Genomic DNA, 24,114 nt, shown 5'->3' with positions numbered 1-24,114 from the left:
AAGGCAGTCACAGTGCTGAGTAAGTGCTGTGGCACTGAGGGAGTCTCAAATTATTTTCTGAGAGGTGGGACATTTTCAGAAGGAAGTATGGAAAACACCCTGCGGTTTAGGGCACTTTCCAAGAGTTGGAGCTATTGACTTGAATCCCCCTCTTCTCTCTTCCAGCTGGAGTGGGGAGTGGAGTTTCTGTCCCACACCCTGGGAACTTTCCTGCTGGCAGTTGGCTGCATGGAGAGTCTTGACCTCTTGGCAGCAGCAGTACTGGGTTATCTGAACCATACATTTGATCATAGATGCCTAATTCCCCCTTGAGGGTCCTAGGTCCCTTTTGAGATTCATCCTTTAGTGACTTGCCCAGGGTTGTGGAGGAAATTGCTGGCAGAGTAAAGGTTGAATGCAGCTCCCTACAGTTGAAGCTCTTGCCTTGGCGATGCTTTTGTGTTTGCAGGGGAGTGCAATGATCCTGCACGTCTCACACCTCCCTGCCCACTGACACGAGGGTCCTGGAGAGAACTACGGGGTTATGTGGCAGCACTTGTATCAGATGCAATTATTGCAGTAATATTAATTTCTTTGCCAGGGCAGGTGTTAGTACTTGCTGTATATACAGGCAACCAAAGATTGCCTGATGAGGTCTGAAAGAGGTCAGACTATCTAGCTGTGCATATTTACCCTCTTAGCACTTTGCTTTGGTCTCTTCCTTTGGACTGGCATAATGGCAGTTTACTGGCTTGAATGCATTGGCTTAGGGAGACTCAGTGCCTCCCTGGCAGTGCCTGGATGGAGGGCACTGAGTTTTAATACCGTTTCCTCCAATTTCAAATCTCAGAATCACTCCCATGCAGATAAACAGTTGTAGAGATAATTTTGCACTTATATTTGTGCATCAGTGTGCAGACTGCAAGGTGCTGGGAGGCAACTGCTTGCCAAAAGCAGGGATCACACTAAAGCTGTCTTGTGTTATATGCACATGCAAAGCACAGACTCTTTAAAAGCTAAAATAGGGCATTCTTCAGCTAAGTGCATTGGGCAGGATCTGTGCTGCTCAGATCTCATCTGTACCGGATAGTGACTGGAGTAGCTACTGTAGATAAGTTTTTTATAGATATGGTCTGAGCCAGAATAAAAGTCACTTCAAGTAAATTGCTCTGCTATACAAATTGCATCATTACCTTGCCAAGTGCTTCTTCATAATCTTAGGTGATTGTGGCCTTGCTTCCTTGTCAAACCCCAATTAACTCCATTTGGGTGAAATCCTCCCTGCTGTAATCAGTGCAACACCACTGGCATGTCCAGGTCTGTCCCACTTGGTATTTGCCCATTGCTTGTCATATGCTGTCGCCAAATGCAGGACACTTGGAATGTCTGGGCAGCCCTGTAGCCAAAGTCCGTGTTTCATTTTTGTTCATGAATTTTTGCAATGTGTTTTGACTACCATATTGGCAAAAATCTGAATAAACTCCCTGCTACCCTTGGTGTATAAATCACACAGCCTAGCAGTACAGTGATGGTTACATTTACTACATTATTGTTTCGGTTCGAGCTAATCATTAGTTTTGGTCTGGGATGGAGGAGGAGCATTTGATTTTAGTTTTCACATAACTCTGTTTGTAACATACGGAACAGATGCTGAGGAGCCAGGATTGGCAATTAGGAATATCCCTATAAAATGTAAAAGGAAGATTAAAACATATTTTTTTTAATCATAGCTGAATCCATGAAATTGTGAGGTCGTGTTTTGTCAGCAGGAATGCCCACCATCTGATTAGATCCTATACTGCCAAAATCAAGTAGACAGCAACTAAATGGTGATGCCAGGGATTCCCTATGGGATGTACTGAGTTATTACAGTGGCATTTCAGACCAGCTCAGCATTGCACCCATCAGCAGAACTCTTTGCATCCCCCAGGAGTGCGATACGGTCCCAAACCATGTGTATTGCCTTACACCAGCGTGCCTGGCAGAAAGCATGCTCTTGTGGTGATCTCCTGCCATAGGCCTCCCCAAGAGCAGCCAGACTGAGCTGTGAGGACCAGTTCGATGGCCGTAATCTGAAGCTGGAGCAGGTTTACAGCTTGTATTTGTGCTGTTGCTTGGGGCTTGCTCATGAATGGGGTTTTATAGGGCAGTTTAAGTGTGAAACGTGAAGCGTGGGGGAATTACATCCCTTATGGCCTCCAGGAGGTAGAGCTCAAGGAAGAACTGTGTGCAGCATGTGGCAAATAGTAGGAAGCAATAAGTTTGTATTGAGGCTTCAGAATAGACCTATTGGATGCTTTGGCTTGAGGAAGATGAGGACCATGTCCTCATTCTTAGCCTATTCAGCTTTGGGGTGGTCCTTCCCAGGACCTGCCTTTGCGATGCCACTGCTGGGAGGGGGATTTTTGTGGGATGGACAGGAGTGTCACTGTACCCTGCCCCAGCACCACCACAGTCCACACACTGATGGTCTGACTTTTAAGAACATGACCAAGGAGTTTGCTGTGAGATGGGGAAAAGTCTTTGAACTGTGCTGTATTGGGCTTTTGGTGCTGGATGTAGCTCCCACAGATTACAGCATCTGACACAATCTGGTTCATTCTTTCTCCATTGTTCCAGCTAACTTTGATTATTTATTGTATCAATCATGGTTTTGCTTTCTTCAAACACCAGCTTTTATAGTTTGCCACTAATTTACCTATTAAAAGATTATAGGAATAGACACAGCGATGGTAACACAAACTCATAAAATATTGAGCATGAACTGTAAGGCTTTGCTTGTTGGCATTGATTTGCTCTTCTGCCTTGAAAATAAAATTCCCGTGGAGCTACTTGTGTTGATTAACGAAGAATTAGCTGCAGACTTTGGCTTTCTGTGTCAAGGCAACCGTGTAAAGTGCTAGAACAGACAGCAGCCTTGGAGCAATAATGTATAAGTGGATACTTAAAATCTCTCCCAAGGCCATGGGATGGTCCCAGTAAAAAAACAGAATGCCTGGCAGTCGGCCAGCCTGGTTTATTAAGATACAGGAGCAAATAGCTACCTTTAGAAATAACAGATGCATAAAATCTTCCCCCTTTTGCTGGAGTCCTCATTATTAGCATGAACATGTGTCTGTTTTCATCTGTGTGATTAGATTCTTGGAAGTCGTCTCCGTGATGAATTGATGATTTCCATTAGAAACATCTCAATGGCCTGGGCTAACTCAGCCACCAGTAAAGCAATAATTGAAGAATTACTATAATAAGCCCTGGGGCACATTTGTTTTATGTAGGACATTCTGGAAACTTTCTCTTTTGTGTACTATGCTCCTACTAGATCTTTTAACAAATATTTTCCCTCCAGGAAGGGTGGGGTTTTTCTTTCAAAGGGCAGTAAATTCAGCAATTTCATAGAATAAAATCAATAAATCTGTGACTGTGGTACCTGGCTTTAGTGCTGGACAGCCAACATGGACTGAGCAAGCACAGGGTGTCATCGGGATTGCTTTTTCTGTGCTCTCCATGCCCAGCTGGTTTCACTCATGATTTCTCAGCATTTTTGGAGGCCATATTTTCTGCTGGCCAGTTTTGCCTGGTCACTTCATGGGCTGCTGGTGACACCTCATTCTTCCCATCTCTCATGGGGATGCCATGGACTGCATCTCCTTGAGGAGCTCATCTCATGGTAGTTGAAGAGTGAAAATCACTTGAGCCTTGGTGCTTCACATGCCGACCTTCTGGGTGTTTTGGAGAATATCGGGAATTAGGACCAGATGCCTTTTGTACATCGTAAATCTTCCCTCGAGGCCGTGAGAGAGTATCTGTGCTGCCAGCCCCTAGCCAAACCACAATAAATCAGAGGGCTCTCCCTGCCTTATCTGTGCAGAGGGCCAGCTTGGAAATGAGCTGTTGCTAACAGGAGAAGGCAGCTGGTGATCTGCAAATAAACACAGTTTTAGCTGGGAGTGCTGTTGCTGGCCTGTCAGCAATGCACAAGCAGCATCCTGAATCACATCCACTCACAGGCGTCGTGCAAGGAGCTAGGAAAGGATGGGTAATGTGCAGAATTGCAATTAATAGAGTGAAAGGAAATTCTCAGGTGGGACATATCAGGATGTGCTCAGCACCATGGATTGCAGTGGGGTTGGAGCAGTGGGATTTAGACCACTGTGTTTGCCATAAACGGCTTTTAATAGCTTTGGTCTGGTTGTATATGCTGCTCATACTCACTCACCATGACCAGTGTCCCTCTTTAAAGATGACTGAGCAAGAGATTAATCAAGTTGTGTACAATCCTGAGATTTCCAATTCAATATCTGTTCCTCCTGGTTCTTGCAATTGCATTGCAAGTCCCTTGCAGCTCCTGTTGAAACTGAGTTTACTAGCTAAAGATACAATATTGCTCTAAACAGTCACATATGTTGTATTTAGCTGTGATTGCACTGAAGTTGTAAGAATTCAGTTTGATGTCTCTCTATGCTGCTCAAAATTGGAGGAATTCACACTCTACTGTGGAAAATGGGGATAACTTGATTGAACAGCGGTGAGGTAAAAATCATCAGAGGTAACAGAGTGAACAAATGATGTTCAGAAAAGAGTGATAATTGGAAACTCCATATTCTATTTTGATTATATTTGATTCAGTATTGAAATTCAGATACTTAGCACTGGTCCATATCCTGTCCAGGAATGGCCAGATCATTACTGATGCAGAGGTAAGTGAAGGTACTTAACATGGTAATTTAAGTTTCCAAATGAAAACCTGGAAATGAGCACCACTCTATATGTACTCTGCTTCTAGTTAGCTCTTCACAGAGGCTGTGGAAGTAGCTGTTGAATATCTTTTTCTTTTTTTGAGAGAGAGAGAAACATCAAAGAGAAACAGGAAAAATGAAGTTACCAAAACCTAAAAAGAGTAAGGTTGCTTTAATATAGCTAAAGAGTCTGCAGGTGGTGTTGAAAGGGATCCAATGGTGGGACATCAGAAATTATCATTGGAAAAACCCTCAGTGTAATTAGTTGGTGTGTGTAATTAACCACTGGACAAAGCAGACAAGGGATTAGTGGTATCTACTAAGTCAAGCCTGGCTACACTGCTAAGCGATAGCCTTTTGTCCAGCCAGGAGCTATGGATCTGAGGCAAAAATTGTACAGTCTTTGTTTTGTCTGGGGTCAGATTAGATTATCATACTGGCTTTAAAATCTATGAATCTGTCATATTTGATTTAAGTGAATGAATCAAAATACTCCCTTATTATAGGTATGCACATTCAGGCCAGAGTTGAGTGAATAATTCAATAATTAATTTGATGAGCACAAGCATAAGAACATGAGCACCGTTTCATTGGGTCATACCAAAGATTCCTCTGTTCCAGGATTGCTCCTCAGATGACAAAGGCTTTTGTCTTAAATCCACCACCTGTTAATTCCACAGGGTCCCCCATTTCTCATCTGTGGTGTGAAATAATTCTTTGTATTTCTCTTTCTATGCTCCATTCTTTTTATGACTTCTTAGAGTGCTTTTGTATCCTCTGTCATCTCTTTTATGTGTAAATGTGATCTCTCGTTTCATGGATAAGCTCTCTGGTGTTGCTTGCTTTTCTTCTCCCCACTTTCCCAAGTTTGATTATACTTTTGGCCAGAGCATCTTCGGGTCATCAAGCTGGGATTTGTCTGAATGAACACAGAAATGGATGTTTCTGTTCCTCACACCCTGAAGTGTGCCCTTAGCAGCATCACACCCTAGAAGTGTTTCCTTCCTTGTGTTGACTGAACAAGATGGGGGTAGTATCTCTCATACAGGTGCTTATTCTGTTGACTTGCAAGTTTGGTAAGATTAACTTTGTCAAAAATGTTGAGGTTGTGAGTGTACCGTGGATGTTTAGTGGGACAAATTATTTTCTCCTTTGCACTCAGTTTTCTCCCAGACCTTCTGCTTGCTTTTTCATGGCCACAGAGCATTTTAGGGAACTGTCCTTGATAACTCCAATGCTTATTTCCTGATTTTTATAGATATTTTATATTCTAAAATTGTGTATACACCAGAAAATGGGCTTTTCCTTGTATTTACTTTAGTTACGTTAAGAATACTTCATTATAAGCAATTAGAATTTTGTTTTTTCTTTATCAGTTCCCTGCAAGTTTCCCCACACTTTCTCAAAAGTTGAAGAGCACATTAATGGCTTTTAAATATATATACAGTTGTAACTTCAGAGCTCTTTCTGCACTGAGGCAAGTGTTACTCAATAGTATCTTAACACCGGCTATTTCCGTGATGACATCTGCCTGCAAACTTACTTGTGAGAAAGCATGTGGAAATCAAACTCAGAGAAAGGAATATGCACACAACAGCAAATTTCTATTAAGTGTTATTCAAAGAAAAATTGAGCTGTTTAAGCTCCAGCTGAGACTGACTTTATGATCCTTTTCTGTGCTCCTTTGTGATATTTAGGTCAATTCTTAGTGCTGCATTCATCTTGGATTTCGTGGTTGTTCACTATACATCGCTAATTTACAGTCTCTGCCTACAGTTGCATTGGTTCTCATTAGTTTTAGGTCTGTTCTTCCTAGTTAATGCTGGCAGGACATTGAGGTTGGTTTCCATTGGAAAACAAGTCGCAAGGGAAACAAAGCCAGCCTATTAGTCCTGAGACATGACCTACTTTTAAATTGCTGTCAGGTGAGGAATCTCCTCCAGATTTTAACTATCCACTTATTTTATGGAGAGCTGGAGGAATATGACAGCAGTTAGGAAATACATTGTTCCAGCCTTCAGATACTGGAAAATGTATTTTGTGTGGTGGTTTGTCTACAGAGCTCTACTTCTCTGTTTTCTGGAAGCAAAGTGAGAAAGGTTGAGGCAACAAAATTGCATCTGTTTAAATATTTATTTATGTACATGCAGTGAATAAGAGTGATTGCCCTGTGTCATGGTTTAAACCCTGCCACACAGCTCGTTCACTCACTCCCCCCCTTCTTTCCCTCCCTCTGCTCCTGGAGGGACGGAGAGGAGAATCGAAAAGAATGCAACTCCCACGGGTTGAGATAAGAACAGTTTAGTAACTAAGGTATAACACAAACCACTACTGCTACCACCAATTATAATAATGATAAGGCAAATAACAAGGGAATAGAACAAAACACCTCAGCACCAGCCGACCAATAACTCGCCCCACCCCACCCAACCAAGCACCGACCGATACCTTGTCCAGCCCCGCAGTCCACCAGCCCTTCCGGGTAACTCTCTGTTACATCCTGGGCATGACGTGCTGCGGTATGGCATACCTCTTTGGTCAGTTTGGGTCAGGTGTCCTGTCTCTGCTTCCTCCTGGCTTTCCCTCCTCCCTGGCAGAGCATGAGGCTCAGAAAGTCCTTGGTCAGACTAAAACATTTGTGTTATCAGCTCTGTTCCCAGGCCGAAAGTCAAAACACAGCGCTGCCCCAGCTACTAAGAAGGAGAAAAATGACTGCTACTGCTGAACCCAGGACACACTGATTTGCTGACATCTCAGATAAGGAAATTAATAAATCAGAGAGCAATTGCTTCTTTAAAACTAAACTTTTAAGTTGTTTAATGCATACTGTGCATATTTTAATTACCTTTTTTAATGATTTTTTTTTTCCACAGTACAACCTGTGGTGAATCCACTGTATGGATAGATTCACATGTGGTGACATCAAACTGTTGACTGGCATGTTGAAAGTCACCATTGCTGAGCTTCAGCACTGTCTTTTCATTTAATGCAAAGCAATGAAGAAAACCAGGTTGAATAGCCAGCATATATGTCATAGAATCAGAGAATGGTTTGGGTTGGAAGGGACCTTAAAGCTCACCAAGTTCCGACACCCCTGCCACGGGAAGGGACATCTTCCACTAGACCAGGTTACTCAAAACTCCCTCTAACCTGACTTGAACACTGCCAGGGATGGGGCATCTACCATGGCAACCTGTTCCTCTGTTCCACCACACTCCATAGGTCTTTTTTAAAATGGCAAGGAGCACACCTAAATGCGACCAAGCTGCTAATACTAGATGATTCCTTGACTCCTGTGGAGGTGCCAATCAAACTATAAGAGCTCAAAAGAGTGGAAGAGATGGGCCCGTCTTCTGCCCATCATTATGTTTATAGACTTCAGCAGAGTGCTAGAGATGTGAAAGTCTGATACAGTATTCCTTAGTATTTGATTGCATGGTGGGGTTATCAGTAGAGGTTGCTTTACTATAGAGATGTGCCTCATAAATAGTGATGCCAGCACTGTGGGAGGGTTGTGGTAGCTGACAGGTCCTAGGACTCCTCCACACATGGCTGCCAGAGGGAACAAGCAAATGGAGGCAAATGGACTGCTGGCATTTGAAGAGCTGTCATAAGCTGTCAGTCAGTAACATTTAGTCACAAAAGGCTTAAAAACCTCATGTCCTTTGTCATTTTGTTGCTATTAGTTCTGTCACACTATTTATAGCTGATGGAACCAGGGAAAATTTTGAATACAATATCAGATATTTGAATATGGAATAAAATTTTGAATAAAACAAGACAACATCAAACTCAAAAAATCATGGACCTTGAAAGACCTCAACAGTAGGGGTTCTGTGAAGGAAAATGTGGTCTCCAAAGATTTTAGCTGCCAAACTGCATTACATCCCTGAGCTGAGCTTACCAGAGACTTAACTGTCTTGTCCAGTGGAAATAGAGGTCCATTCACCAAAGTGCAGCTGCTTTCAAATCATTACAGCTGCTCAGCAAATGTCAAATGGCACTTCTAATGCAGGGAAGGAGCTGTTCTGGTTTGCCCAGTTTGGTTCTGAGAGACGATCACACCATTTTTGCACAAACTTTTCCAAAACAACCCCTCAGGATGTGGAGCATCCCTCTGGTGCAGCCACCATCACAGTGGTGATGAAGGGGTGAAGAACCATCAGCCCCCCAGAATAAATCCCATAGCAATGTTGCATTGAACAGCACTATCAAAGGAGCAGGTGCTAACACCCATCCATCCCGCTCCACCACAGGCACACACCTGTGTCCTAGTAAAAATAAGCCAGAATTAATCCTGCTCTCCTTCACTGGTGGCCTTGGAACTTTTTGTTACCATCAGGTTTAAAAGTGGGTGATTTAAAGCTATAATAACAAGGAAAGTCCTTGTTCAAGCTGTATATTTTATGATGTGCTGCAAATGAGAAAGCCAAAGCAGTTTTCCGAGATGTATACTGAAAAAAGGAAAGTCTCTAGGGTATGCAGTATTTCTATAGCAATATCTGTCCCTGCCTGATTAACACCTTAGATTATTGGCACAAGGAGAATTTTAATCACGTACTTCTATTTGCAAGCGGTCAGGCTGAATAATCATAATGTTCCTTTCTGGGTTTAAAATCTATTAATCTGTTTACTCATTTTCTTTTTATGTGTTACGTTGTTTGAACAGTGAGATGAAGGCAACCAGTTTCTCTCCTTTTGAGCAGAGAGCTGGCCAGATTTGCTTTCTGGTTCTCATGCATTTTCATGATACAGAGAAAGTCTAAAGCCAAACGAAAAAGCCCCTCGTTAAAAACAAAATAAATTTAAAAAATGGAGATATTTGTATTAATAGGAATTGGTTCATTAGAGGAGAGTAATTTTCAAAACCAAAACTTCCCAGGAATGGTTCCTTCAGTCTTTTTTATATCACCTCATACTTACAGCTTCATGCCCTGGTGGCTGAGTTATGCGCTTTTTCTGATTTACATTAGAGGAAACTGTGAATGCGTAACTCCTGATCAGTAGGCTGTTCACGGTTGTAGGGTAATGCTCATACTCAACTTATTTTTCATATTGGCTTGGGATGCCTCCTGCTCCAAATTTCTTTTCATTAGGCATCCCCTATCTACAGGTTTCAGTAGTATCGCTGGGTGCCTAGAGACATCTCTGCCTTTCCGTGCTGGTTCTTCTAACCCAGCATGATGGTGCTTTGATGACTTGTCCAATGGAGGCTGGATGATGGCTTGCACTGCAGTGAAGCATCAGGTGAACTTCTTCACACACTTCTGGAGGGTAAAGCCTACAAGTGCTGAATACCTTTGATGGGATTCTTTGCTTGAATCCATCACTGATGAGTTCAAGAATACTTTTGATAAAAGCAGTTAAACTGTCAAGCAGGAAACCATCCAGAGCAATTCCAGCCTGTACTCCAAGAGAGGAAAGGAAAGCATCAGTGTTTTGCCAGATGGCAAAGAAGTCAAAAGGATAATTCAGAGGGTGTTATTTTTCAAGGTCCTAAAACAAAAAGAAAGGTTCCAACAGTTGATAACAGTGGGGGATGCATTGGTGAATAAATAAAAGGATATGTTCTGTACACACAGGTGGCATTAGCAGAGAAATAAAGGGTAACATGAATGCATTAATATCAATACATGACTAATATCTTTTTAAATCCAGCATTTATTTGTTCTTTTATTCATGTTTTTATTTACCTGAAGGTAACATATATAGGGTTGCTCCCTGCCAGGCAGTCCGGCTGCAGTAGTGATCTGGCAGGTACCTGGTAGTGACCTGCAATGTGCGGGTGCAGGTTTCTCACTGCAGGCAAAAACATCAGAAATCCAGAGAGACTGGCTCTTGATTTGTGTTTATGAAGGAGCCTTAAATTACAATGGAGTTTTTGTTTGGTGCTCATCTTTCGTCAAAGTGTGCCTCTGAAACTTTGCATGTTCTGCTTTCCTGATGGTACTGCAAAGGAATTGGTTCCTTCAGGAAAAGGTTGGTCGTGTCCTTTCTCCATACCTGCAGCGGGGGCTGTTTTCTTTGTCAGTTTGGCTCTTTCCTGAGGAACTTGATGGGGAAATGGGTTAATGTAAAGTAAAGGTGTAATACTAATGCTGAGAAAGTTGGGGCTGTTCAGCCTGGAGAAGAGAAGGCTGTGTGGAGACCTCATAGCAGCCTTCCAGTGTCAGAAGGGGACCTATAAGGACGCTGGAGAGGGACTCTTCATTAGGGACTGTAGTGATAGGACAAGGGGTAATGTGTTCAAACTTAAACAGGGGAAGTTTAGATTGGGTATAAGGAGGAAGTTCTTTACTGTAAGAGTGGTGAGGCACTGGAATGGGTTGCCCAAGGAAGTTGTGAATGCTCCATGCCTAGCAGTGTTCAAGGCCAGGTTGGACAGAGCTTGGGTGCCATGGTCTAGTTTGAGGCATTCCTGCCCACAGCAAGGGGGTTGGAACTTGATGATCTTGAGGTCCTTTCCAACCCTAACTATTCTGTGATTCTGTGAAATGTTTCCTCATCTCTCCCCAGTTACATCTGTAAATTAGGAGTTGCAAAAATGTAGAAACTGTGTGATGACAAGGACTGAATAATATTATGACACTGATAAGAGTGCCTTCTCCTTCACCTACAGTGAGGATTGTGAGCTCTTTGAGGGTCCTTTTATCCTGTCAGAGCCAGCTCAGCTCCTTCTCCAACTGTTGGGCTTTCTGCATGCTGCCTGGTGCACTAGGGGATAGCCACTGTTTGGTGGCCAAGCAGTGACCACTGGATGGAGACACACACTTTGCAGGGGATCCCATCAGGCGACCATACAGAATATGCAGCAACAAGCTTATTTTTACCCAGCTCTGAGTCCCTAGGCAGGGCAAGTACAACTCAGGATCGTGGCATGACACTTGAGCTGTTCCCAGGGCTAAATGCTTTTCATGTAACTGCACTTGGCTACTCCTCCTTTGACTTTCCCTTTGCCGGGACCCAAAGCTAAAATCAGTGGGGAAAAAGGTTCCTTGTGCTGTTGTTCGGGGCAGTGTGTCCAGCTCTGTGAGCCAGTGCCAGCTGCAAGACAGGAGCAGTCCTCTTCCACTAATGAGAAATTCCTCCTACCCTCTCTTAATGGTCAGAAAATGCTGTCTTAAATTTCTTTAAGACAAAGACCCAGTTCTGCTCTTACTGACTGAAGTTTCAACTCTGCCTTCTGTGCACTGCTCAGAATTGCCATAGAGAGGGCAAAGCTGGTGCTGCCATTGAAAAAAAATAATAATAATTACAGAATAATAAAGACTGGAACAAACAAATTGCTTTGTGAGTGCCCAGCACTGCTCAGAGCAGGATGCCAAGTCCTGTCTCAGCAGGGTAGAGGGGGCTGGGCTCAAGACCAGCTTTAGACAAAACAGGCCACATCTCCACCATGGGTTTAGAGCTCAAATGTTCTCCCACGGCTGCCCTCACCGGTTTGCTCCTGGAACAGCACTGATTTACGTCAGTCATTGGGCACCATAGAGGGAGCAGCATTCCCAATGACATTACGGTTGAGTTAACCCTCTTTTGGAGTAGAAAAGCCATATGGACATAAGCTCCATATGGAAAGTAGCCATGGCCTTGGGTGCTGAGTTGCAGAGAATCCCTGGGAGGTGAGCCGCAGCTATGACTCTTGCCCAGAGCAGGAAGACTTTATAGGTGAGCGCAAACATGCAGTGCAAATCCCATGTACCACAACACAAAGTCACAACACAAATAAATATGAGCACAGGACCCATGTCTCTTTGCATGTACCTGGAATTCTGTTGTCAATCTGACAACAGCAAGTGGCTACAAACTGACCGCCAGTTCCTCCCCAGTCCTTGGATTAAGCTCTGATTTTCAATGCATCATTTGAGAGGTTGCAAATATTTTCCGTGTGTTGAAATAAAATTATAAACAGATTGAGCCTGGGTACAGTAGATTCACTGGACTCAATTTGACTACGAAAAGCTTTCAATTTAAGAATGAGGCTTAAGGGGGTTGTGAGCGGGCATGGGGGGAAATTCTGTCATTTTAATGAAAAGCAATTTGTGAAAGTGTACACTGCAAACATTGAAGGAGTCCTTGTGCAGGAAAGCAACGTGATGTAAATCAGTATGTACTAAAGCAGTGCGTCTCTTGACTATAACAAAAGTAACTGTATGAAATGCAAACCAGCACGCACTGCATTTTCATGGGGAAATGTGCTGCATTCAGTCATATTAATGACTGCGTGGGCTCCATTTTCAGTGCAATCAATCCATGGGAAACAAAAGGGCTGCAGGGGAACTATAAAGACAGTCAGCTAATAGGAGCCAGATTCAATAAAACTGTGTCTGCCTTCAGTGAATGGCGAGGGAGAGTTGTGTCTGTTGCTTCTGCCCTTGGCAAGGCACGCAATGGGTTGGGTAAAGGGTGTAGGGCTGAGATGTGCTTGAAGCAATACCCTGTGTATACGCATATCTGTGAGAAATGTAACTCCTGTTGTGAGAAGCTAGTGAAGAAAGGGTTCTAATTCAAGTTTTTCTGTGCAGTGTTCATCTCACGGCAGGTTATTGTGTGATGGCACTTCTATCACTGCAGTCTCTACCTGCCATGCCTCCTTCCCCACTGTGCCATAAGTCATGGGCTCACTAGTTCAGTATGGTACCAGGGGCTTTCTCTTGCTCCACTATCATCCCACTGCTTCTGCTCCATCCTCTCTCTGCCAGCAGCAGTCCCCAGGGCTGCTGGTACAGCCAGGGGTCTCGTGAGTGGAATTCAGACCTTGGGTGAACTTCGCCTTTACTGCAGAGCTTCAGTTTAAGGCCAGTATTTCAGCAAGTTGTTTGGCTTGTTTGCCTAGCACTTAATGGGAGGATTATCTGGTTTATGATTTCTTCTTGCAAGGTTGCTTTTAATTTTCAAAGTTGAATGTGTTCATTTTCAGCTGTAGCCTTCTCCCCCATTCAGGCTCCAAACTTCCCTAGGAAGTGACTTCATGGCATTATTCAAGCAGATTATTTCTTGGAGTGGCTGAATTACCCAGTGTTCATATAATTGCAAGGTCCCAGTTCATGTGTATTTAATGACTGTAATCATTTATTATTTTCCCTTTATGAGGTTTGTTTTTAAAGAAAGCTTTACTGTGCTATTTATGATATGCTAAGTGGTGCAACTTGCTGAAAAAAAGCCTATCACATGCATTTCATTTTTTAATAGGTTTTGCTTGTTAAAATGGAAATCTTTTATTTACCCTGGTAGGACAGGTTTTTGCTGACAGTTTTATTATTTCAATTACTCAGACATTTCTTTCCTCTTTTGTTTCCCCAGAAACTCCTCCAGGGAGTTTTAATGTGTCCATTCTTTATTTAAGATTGGGTTTAGAATGTGTTATTTCTAGCAAGGCTGAGGAAAAGTGTAATATAGCCGACATTAAATAGTGGGATGTCAAGGTTTTATTTTCTTTCCTCTTTTGAGTTGTGGAATCCTTTCCCCATTTGTGTCATCTGATGATTAATTGCACTGATAATCTGTGCTCCCTCTTCAATAACTGTTACCAGTGCCAGGCAGAGGCTGTGCTCTGCCTAAAGAGTTTGTGGCTGCTGATAAATGAACATAGATGTAAGAGTAAAGGAAGGGCACCTCTGAAAGCATTTAAAATTGCCAGAGAAGCAGAATCCTTTAATAAACTAATGCTCTATAGGTATTGGCAGCAACTACCGTATGCATTTCACTCACCAGTGAAAAGAGGGAAAGGAGAATCATAGAATGGCTTGGATTGGAAGGGACTTTAAAGCTCATCTAGTTCAAAGCCTCCTGCAATGAGCAGGGACATCTTCAACTAGACCAGGTTGCTCAAAGCCCCGTTCAGCCTGGCTTTCCTCTGGTAGCCTTCCCAAGCCTTAATCAGTGAAGTGAAAAGTGAACCACAACAATCATACTAGTAGGGAGCCTTACAACCTCCATGGGCCAGCACCAGTGGGAAGGGCAGACTAAATTCACCTATACAGTATAGGAACCAGTGTGTGCTCCACTGGCTCTTGCTGGGGTAGAGTTGTGATTTCCCTCTGCAAGTGCTAGTGAGTCTTTGCCCACTCTCTGGTGTTCAATGGATTTTATTTTCCATTATAGCATGACCAGTCCTTGGACTATGAGAAAACAAAACCCAAATGCTTGTTGGGACAGTGGGGAGCACTCGGAGCTCCAGAGGTAAAAAGCATATGGCAAACCATATCCTCACACTTCTGCATCCCATCATGTTTTCCAGAGTGTCTGGGGGAGAGCTTTTTGACCGCATTGTTGAGAAAGGGTTCTACACCGAGAAGGATGCCAGCACCCTGATCCGGCAGGTCCTGGATGCTGTCTACTACCTGCACCGAATGGGCATTGTGCACAGGGACCTCAAGGTAAGACCACAGCATGACTCAGTCCTCTGAGAAATGTTAATGAAGGTTGTATAATTATATGAGTCTAAGATATTAAGTCCAGCCCCCCCCGGGACTAGCTGTTTCAGGAAGGTTTTGCAGTAAGAGGGATGCTCTGAAGCCTCCCCATGTAATTGGTTTTAATGAAGCCTTTGCAATTAATGCTGTTACAATGGGAGTTCTGCACAGATGGGTATGGGGAAAAAGTCATTCATTAAGACTTGAAATGTTCCATTAAGGCAGCAAACTCAGCTGGGATGTAAGTGTTTACTGCTGTAAAGTATCTTGCAGATCTGCTGGGCTATATTTACTTTTACTTAATAATAATTAGTAACAATAAACAGTGTGGGAAAGTTGAATGATTTCCTATTGTGCTATTTGGACCAGTGTTTTTGAAGACACTATTAACAGCAAGGGTTCTTCTAAGGATCATTGGGTGCCAATGTGATTTTTAGATAATTTTCCTTTCAGCCGTACCATGTTATTATATAAAAAATACCCAACCCAAACCAAAACATTATTTCTGTATTCTTTCCTTCTTAAACTGCCATTAAGATAAGCAGAAAGGCTTGGATTTCATAACACCCAGCTAAGCCTCCCCATCTTTAGTATCTTAAATGATTAATTAGCAGAAAACATTAGAAAAAGATGCAAATGTTAGAAGAAAACTCTGGGTTCAGTTCCTGAGCTAGTTAATTCCACCAAAGCTTACTACTAGAAATGAAGAATTCAGTGAATAAAATACCTTTGGTTGTGTTTTGGAGGGATGCTCCAGACAAGAATTTCCTTGGATGCTGATGCTGTGGCCTTCAGATGTTCTGTAGTACAAGCTCTTAATAGCATTCCTGGTTTTGTAATTTAAAGGGATGCTGTAGCTCCCACTTTAAAACATTAATCTTATTAATAAGTTCCTATAATAAAATATGAGGTGTGGTAATTGGGAAGTGGACTCATCCACAAATTACTTTCGGAATTTATGTAAGGACATGGTGAATTTAGATCAAACCAACCTTCTCCAGGGGTATTTTGGGGCAAAGACTTGCTTTTGTTCTCTCTCTTTTGTTTGCAAGTCTTTGTCAGTACCGTATCAGTTCTTAAAATGGCTCATAAAATATGGTTTATGAGGAACACCTGCAGAGAATTTTTGTTAGCACAAGCATACCATGATGGCAAAAATATGGATAAAATACCAAGATAAGCATAAGTTTCAAATCGTGATCCTTAAAATGAGTTTCTGGGAAAGAATCCATTCTATAAAAATACAACCCATGAAACATCCATAACAATTATTTATTGTAATTATGTGTTATTCAGATACCAAAATAGTACTTGCTGTAGCTTGGAAGAGCAGATCTGGGCTCCAAGTCTCTAATCTAAGTAACACAGCATCAGATAACAAGAGGTGGAAGCACATAAGGTCCAGGAAAGTCCAAAATGTACAAAACGACTGAAAGGTTCAAGCAACTCCTCTTGGTACCGAGCCACTGCATCAATGCTTTTTTGAATTAACTAGCTTGAGGGACCAGAGGGTTTTAAACCAGTTTTAAAACAAGTTTAGGTTTTTAATGGATAGGTTTCTTAGCCTTGCTATATAGAATATATATATGTAGGAATATAGTGGAATATGTATATAGGAATATATAGGAATAAGTGGGAACTTGAGGTGAGTTAGCAAAAATTGTTAGGAAAGAATTGTCTTTCCCTTAATATCAGCTCTGCCAACCCCTTAGCAGGTCAGAAGTGCACTAGTAAAGGTCAGGAGTAGCTTAAACCAAGGGCAGACCGTGGCATGAAACTGATTCGTGCAGTGCCTGAAAACAGTGTCAGCGTTGTAACAGCCAGTTAAAGCACTGAACTCAGGAGCTGTCATGGGAAAGAAACATAAATGGCACAACTTCATAATTATTTTTATGAACAGAATTGTTTCCCTGTTAGCCTCAGTCCCAGCTGGCTCACAGCTGTGGGTGCAGTTTGTCGATCCTCTCATGGCCATTGTGTCCCATGGATAAAACCATCACTGCGTGGGTTCATACGGGGGCTGGGGAGGCAGAGAGTGCTTTAGCCTCCACTTGAAGCTGAATGGGAACCTCAGAGTAGAACAGGGGCAGCGTCAACCCTGGCACTTCTTTGTCTCCCCTTTCCCCAGAGCAGGAGGTTGTGGCGATGGAGGAGGGAAGACAGATGCTGGTGCTGTTGCACTGCAATTATTCCTCCTTATGAATCCAGGCTTGGATGTGTCCCAAGGAGTTTGATGATGCTGTGTGGCTGCAGCTGGAGCACACAGCAGGATGATAGACAAAATGTGTTGCATGGCAATGTGCATTTTTACCATCTTCTGGGCAAAACTCTACACCAGGGTTATGTTGAAACATTGGGTATCCATCACTTCTATAGATGAAGACCCCAAGGTCTGGGTGGTGCGGTGGCACCCCATTACCAGCAGGCTGTCAGAGTGCCACAGATGCTGGACCTTTTTGTGAGCCTGGATATTAAGCAGGGGAAGAAGTGTTCTCTCACAACACCTAGCTAGAGCTTTGCAGTGTAGCAGTGGTATTACAGATGGAAGACTATGGCGTAGCAAATGGAGGCTGGTTGAGCTCTCCAACCTGCCTGACACTGCTATAAAGTCGCAGGGGTTTGTGGCATGATTCTTGTTTTCTCTCAGCATAAACAAGTTGCTGTACTTAGTGCTGTAGGATTTTTTCCTAATTGGCTCTAGTTAAAACATCTTTGCTGCAAGTCTGTTAACTGTAAAGGCATTTCCTCTCTCATAGCAGTTTATTTTCAGTGGAGAAGGTAGAGGAATTCTTTAATAGCTACTATTTTCCTTTACTTAAATGCTGTATAAACCAATTTCATTACACTACCTGGATTTACCGTATTTACCTCCTTCAAATGAATCCTTCTTTTTATCATTATGAAATGATGATTTGTCAGACATCTCACAAGCAATGCACAAGACTTAGTTCTTACTTGAGGTGCCAGAGGAGAAGTTTGTTATCCCAAGAAAGTTACTCAAAGCCCAAGGAATCAGCTTCTTCCATTAATTGCCATACAAAAGTCTGGAGAGAATCTCCATATAAGAGCAGGTTTTTAGGATTTAGGGGAACCAATTTTTATTAGTGTATGATGTAACTAAGGATTCTATTAAATGCAACACATAAGCCAACAGATATTATTACTGAACTTTCATATGCAAAGCCCATTTTGTTTGTTCTCCTTTCTAGCCCGAGAACCTGCTTTACTATAGCCAGGATGAAGAGTCAAAAATCATGATCAGTGACTTCGGATTGTCAAAGATGGAGGGTAAAGGAGATGTGATGTCCACAGCCTGTGGGACTCCTGGCTATGTTGGTAAGGGGTTTGGTTATATTGTCTGTCCACTCCCCCCAGCTGCAGCGCAGACGCAGAGTGAAAAGAAATAATGCTTGTTTTCTAATGCTGCTACATAATGCAAACGAGGTTTTGCAGGTGTTCATTAGATACCAAAAGTTGCTGGTCTTCTGTCTTGTGTGCTTTCCTCCTTGGGGAGAATCCTGCAATCCTGCTCTGGGTTTCTAGGGTTGACTTCCATGATTTTTATCCATTGCAGAATGAGTCTTCTCAAAGACACGCCCTGTAACTAAATTAGGACACATGAAGTATAGCCTCAAATGTATTGATTCTGTAAGCACATTTAAGACCAAAAAGCTTTACCTAATGTAACGTATTATTTTAAGCATAAAGGATAGCATATTCAGATTCCCGTGATAGAAGGCATTAAAATGTAAGAGCTAAATTTCATAGAATCGTAAAATGTTTTGGATCATCCAGTTCCAACCCCCTGCCACGGGCAGGACACCTTCCACTAGAGCAGGTTGCTCCAAACCCCATCCAACTTGGCCTTGAACACTGCCAGGGATGGGGCAGCCACAGCTTCTCTGGGCAACCTGTGCTAGTGTCTCACCAACCTTACAGGGAAGAGCTTCTTCCTAATATCTAATCCAAATCTACTCTCTTTCAGTTTATTCAGACATGTTTTATTTCCTGTCATTTATTCTTTGCTCTTTTGTCCGTTCAGCAGTGATTGTACCAGGCTTCCGATTAGCAGTGTGTTTACCAGCATCCTTTTAAAAAGCTGAAGTAAATGAATGTGGGAAGGGTCTGTTTGAGCAAACACTATTTAAAAGACTCATTTTGTGCACAAGACGTCTGGAAAGCCGGTGTCTCCTACGATACTGAGCTAGTCAGCTGAGACTGTAAAATGAATCTCTGGGGTATCCATGAAATCTATGAAACTAAAATTACAGTGGCTTCCCCAGGGGTAGATCTGTCTCATACCTTTCTAGCAGGAAAAACTTTATGTTTTCCAGCAGTCAGAGCCTCCTTTTGCTTTTCAGCTGCCACCTCACCTGTTCTCACAGCTCTCATGATACTATGGTATGAGAACTCAAAAAGATTATGTAGTTAACAAAACAGTGATCCAAATCTGTCTCAGGAATACCTTTTTCTGGGCATTATCTTCACACTGCACAGACACACTGTATAGCACAGACACACTCTATAACATCAGGCAAAGGAACAGTTTTCTCTGGTTTCCCATTTTATGAAGCCATCAGCTCATCATTTTATTTTAAGACATGTGAGTCAGGATGCACTCTGTAGAGCCTGAATAGCTGTCATGTATAATCACACCAGACTGGAAATCTTCTTCCAAAGCACTAGAAGGGATTGAGCTGAGGCAGCAGTTTTCATAATTTTAGCTCTCAGCTCTTCTGTCTTTGATTAACACATTTGATTTTGTTCTGAAATGGGCACTGACTAGAATAAGTCTGCAGATACAGGGAAGCTCAGATGATATCTGCTGATGAAAATGACTCTGCTTGGGCACTGGGTGATCTCATGGCCTCTCTGCATAGCCATTTACTTAAGAAAACTAGCTATTTTGGAGAGGAAGCTCTCGGAGCATGTGACACAAATTGTAGCGCTTTGAGAGAGGTTTGAGAGCTCCCGTTACTCATGGTCTGGTCGCTGATAGCTACACAAGTGCTCCAGGCCTGTTGTTACCTTACTGAACACAGGATTTTATTCACCGTGGTTCAAGAGGTCACGGACGCTTATTTCTGAAGTGCTGACAGGACTTTTTCCCCTCTCTCACAAAGAAAACCTCTTTAACTATTTGTTCGGTTTCTTTTTTGAGCAGGAGACAGCTCCTCCTTTATTTTTTATTTTTAATATATATAATTGGTTGCCCAGACAACATTTTCCAAGCACAGAAAAATTTTGTTGCTGGTCACTGTGGTGATGCCCACAAATGTGGTTCCTGGTGACACGGCTTCTGCATACGTGGTCTGCAGTTTGTCCATGGCTGAAAGCTTTCCTGCCTTCCAGCATCACTGCGATTTGCAACACCTGCCTAATGCCCCAAATAAATGTAAGAGTCCTTCCTCCTAATGGCAAAACGTGAATATGTGTCCTCATCTGGATCAGGGCACATGCCACAGTGCTGGCCCATGCAGTGTCCTGTCTGCCACCTTTGTGTAGGCTTTTTCCAAGCCATTTTACGTAGGGTGGAAGTATCACACAGGGATTCATCACTTACAATGCATTTCCTGATGCTTTTCTTTACAGATATGTAGAATACCCATTTTCTAATATTTCATGAGGAATTATTTATTTTTGTCAGTTTAACCACTTTGCTTTTAAATGACTTAAGGTCCTCTCCAACCCTAACTATTCTATGATTCCATGACTTGGAAAAATGTAGGCACATATCACATGTCAAAGGCACCCAGGGCTCTGTTAAGAAGTCATTAGTATCTGCTACTATTTATACTTCATCTCCAGAAATGGATCCAGTCAGATCCAACTATACAAAGTGCTGGACGAGCTTCTGACTTGGTAGCAGACCTGCTCTTAACTCATGTCTGCTGACCAAGTATTTCCATGTGTGTAAACCCTCCTGTCATTTCTATCTGATTTCCCTAAATAGGATGTACTTTCAACTCTGTATTTCAGATTTTAACTCAACTTTTCCTGGTTTCACCTCCAAAGAATAGTGGTACACGAGTCACTAAATTCCTGTTTATGTGGTTCAGAAATTCACTGAGTAAGGGAGAGTGAAATTATAATTAAACTTCTCAATAAATATCACTTTCTGAAGACAAAATTATTACTTATGAAATTAGAGTATATTTATAATGTGAATCACCAGTACTTCATTAGCACATTAGCTTTTAAAGCTCTGCCTCACAGATTAAATTACTGTCAAAAGTTCAGGGATCTTATTCCTTCAGGAGTTTTGTCAGAGATTTTGGTCCCATGGCGATGGTTAGGATAATTTAACACAATTAGTTGAGCCACTTTTGTTAAGATGCCAGTCTAAATGTTTACTCACTGAAGAGGGGTCTGATAATGCGGCTTCTTATACTGAAAAGGTCTTCCATTTTCTTATCTGCTTACCACTCTTAACTCTCCCTCCCTTTCTTATGGAAGGAGTCTAGGTGGTGAGCTGGGACTAAACACCCAACTTTTAGATAGCGCCTAAATTGGGTTAAGATGAGGCAGCTTTTGTGCCTCATTTAATTGCAAATTAGGTGTGTAGAGTGGCTTGTGTGGATCCCACATCATCATTTAAACTGGAGAAGTGGTGTTTTTCAAAACCCTGAGTGTGATTATGGGCAAGATCTGTGTAAGCCATGAATGATTTATCAGTTTAAACATTATAGATTTGGGCTACTCAGCTTGAGACCATTTATAAGAACTTGAAGGAGGTGTTCAAAACTGCCTGAAAGTGAGTTCATCCTTGAGGTGTGTCAAGTTGGGCACTCACCAGGAGGTGAATCCAGTCACTCAGCAAATTCCTCAGAAGAGATTTTGCTGCCTGGGAATTAGGTCTCACTGACTTTCTGTGAGAGCTGGTCTCTTAAAACCTTCACTTACTTCTGTAGATGGGACTTAGACTTGCAAGACGTTTAGGAGCATTGAAAACTTAGGAAAAGACATTAGAAAGCCTGTCTTGGGCAGCCTGATCTCCTTGGCAGAAATGCTGAACTATGTGTTTTTGGCTGGCTGGTGTCTTAGTCCTACTGAGATTTAAAATTCTTGCTCTGACTCCTAACCCAACTTCTAGTAAAATATTCTTGCATTTCACTGGTGGAGCAATTGGGCTGGACCCTGGCTGTGTGGTTTGTCACAGAATCATAGACTCACAGACTGGTTTGGGTTGGAAAGGACCTCAAGAGCATCCAGTTCCAACGCCCCTGCCATGGCCAGGGACACCTCACACTAAACTATGCCACGCAAGGCTCTGTCCAACCTGGCCTTGAACAGTGCCAGGGATGGAGCATTCACAACCTCCCTGGGCAACCCATTCCAGTGCCTCACCACTCTTACAGTAAAGAACTTCCTCCTTATATCCAATCTAAACTTCCCCTTTTTAAGTTTTAACCCATTACCCCTTGTCCTATCACTACAGACTCCACCTCACAGAATCACAGAATCACAGAATCCCAAGGGTTGGAAGGGACCTCAAAAGATCATCTAGTCCAACCCCCCTGCAAGAGCAGGGTAACCTACAGTACATCACACAGGAACTTGTCCAGGCGGGCCTTGAATATCTCCAGTGTAGGAGACTCCACAACCCCCCTGGGCAACCTGTTCCAGTGCTCTGTCACTCTTACAGTAAAGAAGTTCTTCCTGATGTTAACGTGGAACTTCCTATGCTCCAGTTTACACCCATTGCCCCTTGTCCTATCACTGGATATCACTGAAAAAAGCCTAGCTCCATCATCCTGACACCTACCCTTTACATATTTGTAAACATTGATGAGGTCACCCCTCAGTCTCCTCTTCTCCAAGCTAAAGAGACCCAGCTCCCTCAGCCTCTCCTCATAAGGGAGATGTTCCACTCCCTTAATCATCTTTGTGGCTCTGCGCTGGACTCCTTCAAGCAATTCCCTGTCCTTCTTGAACAGAGGGGCCCAGAACTGGACGCAATATTCCAGATGCGGCCTCACCAAGGCTGAGTAGAGGGGGAGGAGAACCTCTCTTGACCTACTAGCCGCCTCACTCACTGCTTTTCTGCAGTGCTTTTATGAAAGGTCATTTCACAACTGTCAGCTCTGACAGAGCTCCAGTAGCAATTTCAGAACATATCAGAGCCATGCGTTTCTCTTAGCCCTTTGCAAGACCCAAAGCATTTAGATTCCCGTGTTGACTTTTGACTTACTCAATATACTTTGAGTCAATGATTTGAAAATATTTAATAAGCCTTTGAAATATCCTTATTACCAAAAGGCAACCCCAGGAGTTGTTTAGGCAGTGACATGAGTAATAAAGTAAAAAATAAAGCATGGGAACTGCTGTCACCGGGGTTTGCTCAAGCACAAGCTCGTGACAGTGGAATTGCTCAGCTCCATTGCCATATCCCGAAGGAGGGTTTGCTTGATGTGGTTGTAGCTGCGTTATGGTCCATGAAACCTATCTGGATCTGACTCAGCAACGTGAAATAGAGACAACAGCAGCACAAGAAGCCAGCAACTTCAGGCTGCACTGAAACTCTGCTGTCCTTCAGGAACAAACCCAAACTTCAAAGTCTTGGCCAACCAGAACAGGATGAACACTGGAGGACTTTGTGAAAAAAGGGAAAGAAATAATTTTCATCCCAGGAGTCAGTGAAAGAGGGACTCTGGTCTGGCAGTGAAGCTGCTTCATATGCTTCTTAGCCTGTTTGCAACTGTGAGGAAGACACTTCGTATTGTGGCTGAGGAGCTCACACTGCCCTTGTACCATCTTTGGCTTCAGGAGAGGGGCTGAGTTGGCCTTCATACATCCAACCATCTTCTCAATGGTTGTTCCTCTCTGTTCATCTTCTTGAGGCGGTACCTTAGAGGCCTAAACCATGAGGCTGGCACTATCTCTCTTTGCTGTCCCTTACAAACTCTGTCTGTTTCTCACCTTCCCTCTTGGATTTCTTGGCCATCTCATACATGTGCAGCCCATTCATGTTTCCTCTTCCTTAAAGG

The 24,114-nt window shown here is 42.8% G+C and overlaps 1 protein-coding gene across 3 annotated transcripts in view; it reads left to right on the top strand.

Moving 5' to 3' along the window:
* CAMK1D (calcium/calmodulin dependent protein kinase ID) overlaps positions 1 to 24,114 on the top strand; it is a 225,785-nt gene that overhangs the window by 161,991 nt on the left and 39,680 nt on the right. For all 3 annotated transcript variants that reach the window (XM_065667976.1, XM_065667967.1, XM_065667957.1), the window contains exons 4-5: positions 14,953 to 15,091; positions 18,337 to 18,463. In XM_065667976.1, the coding sequence (XP_065524048.1) occupies positions 14,953 to 15,091; positions 18,337 to 18,463 (266 nt within the window). The remainder of the gene's footprint in view (positions 1 to 14,952; positions 15,092 to 18,336; positions 18,464 to 24,114) is intronic.

This window comes from Lathamus discolor, chromosome 1 (assembly GCF_037157495.1).
Source record: "Lathamus discolor isolate bLatDis1 chromosome 1, bLatDis1.hap1, whole genome shotgun sequence".
NCBI lineage: Eukaryota > Metazoa > Chordata > Aves > Psittaciformes > Psittacidae > Lathamus > Lathamus discolor.
The sequence above is the reverse complement of the archived record's forward strand: the minus strand, read 5'-3'. Positions and strand labels throughout refer to the sequence as shown.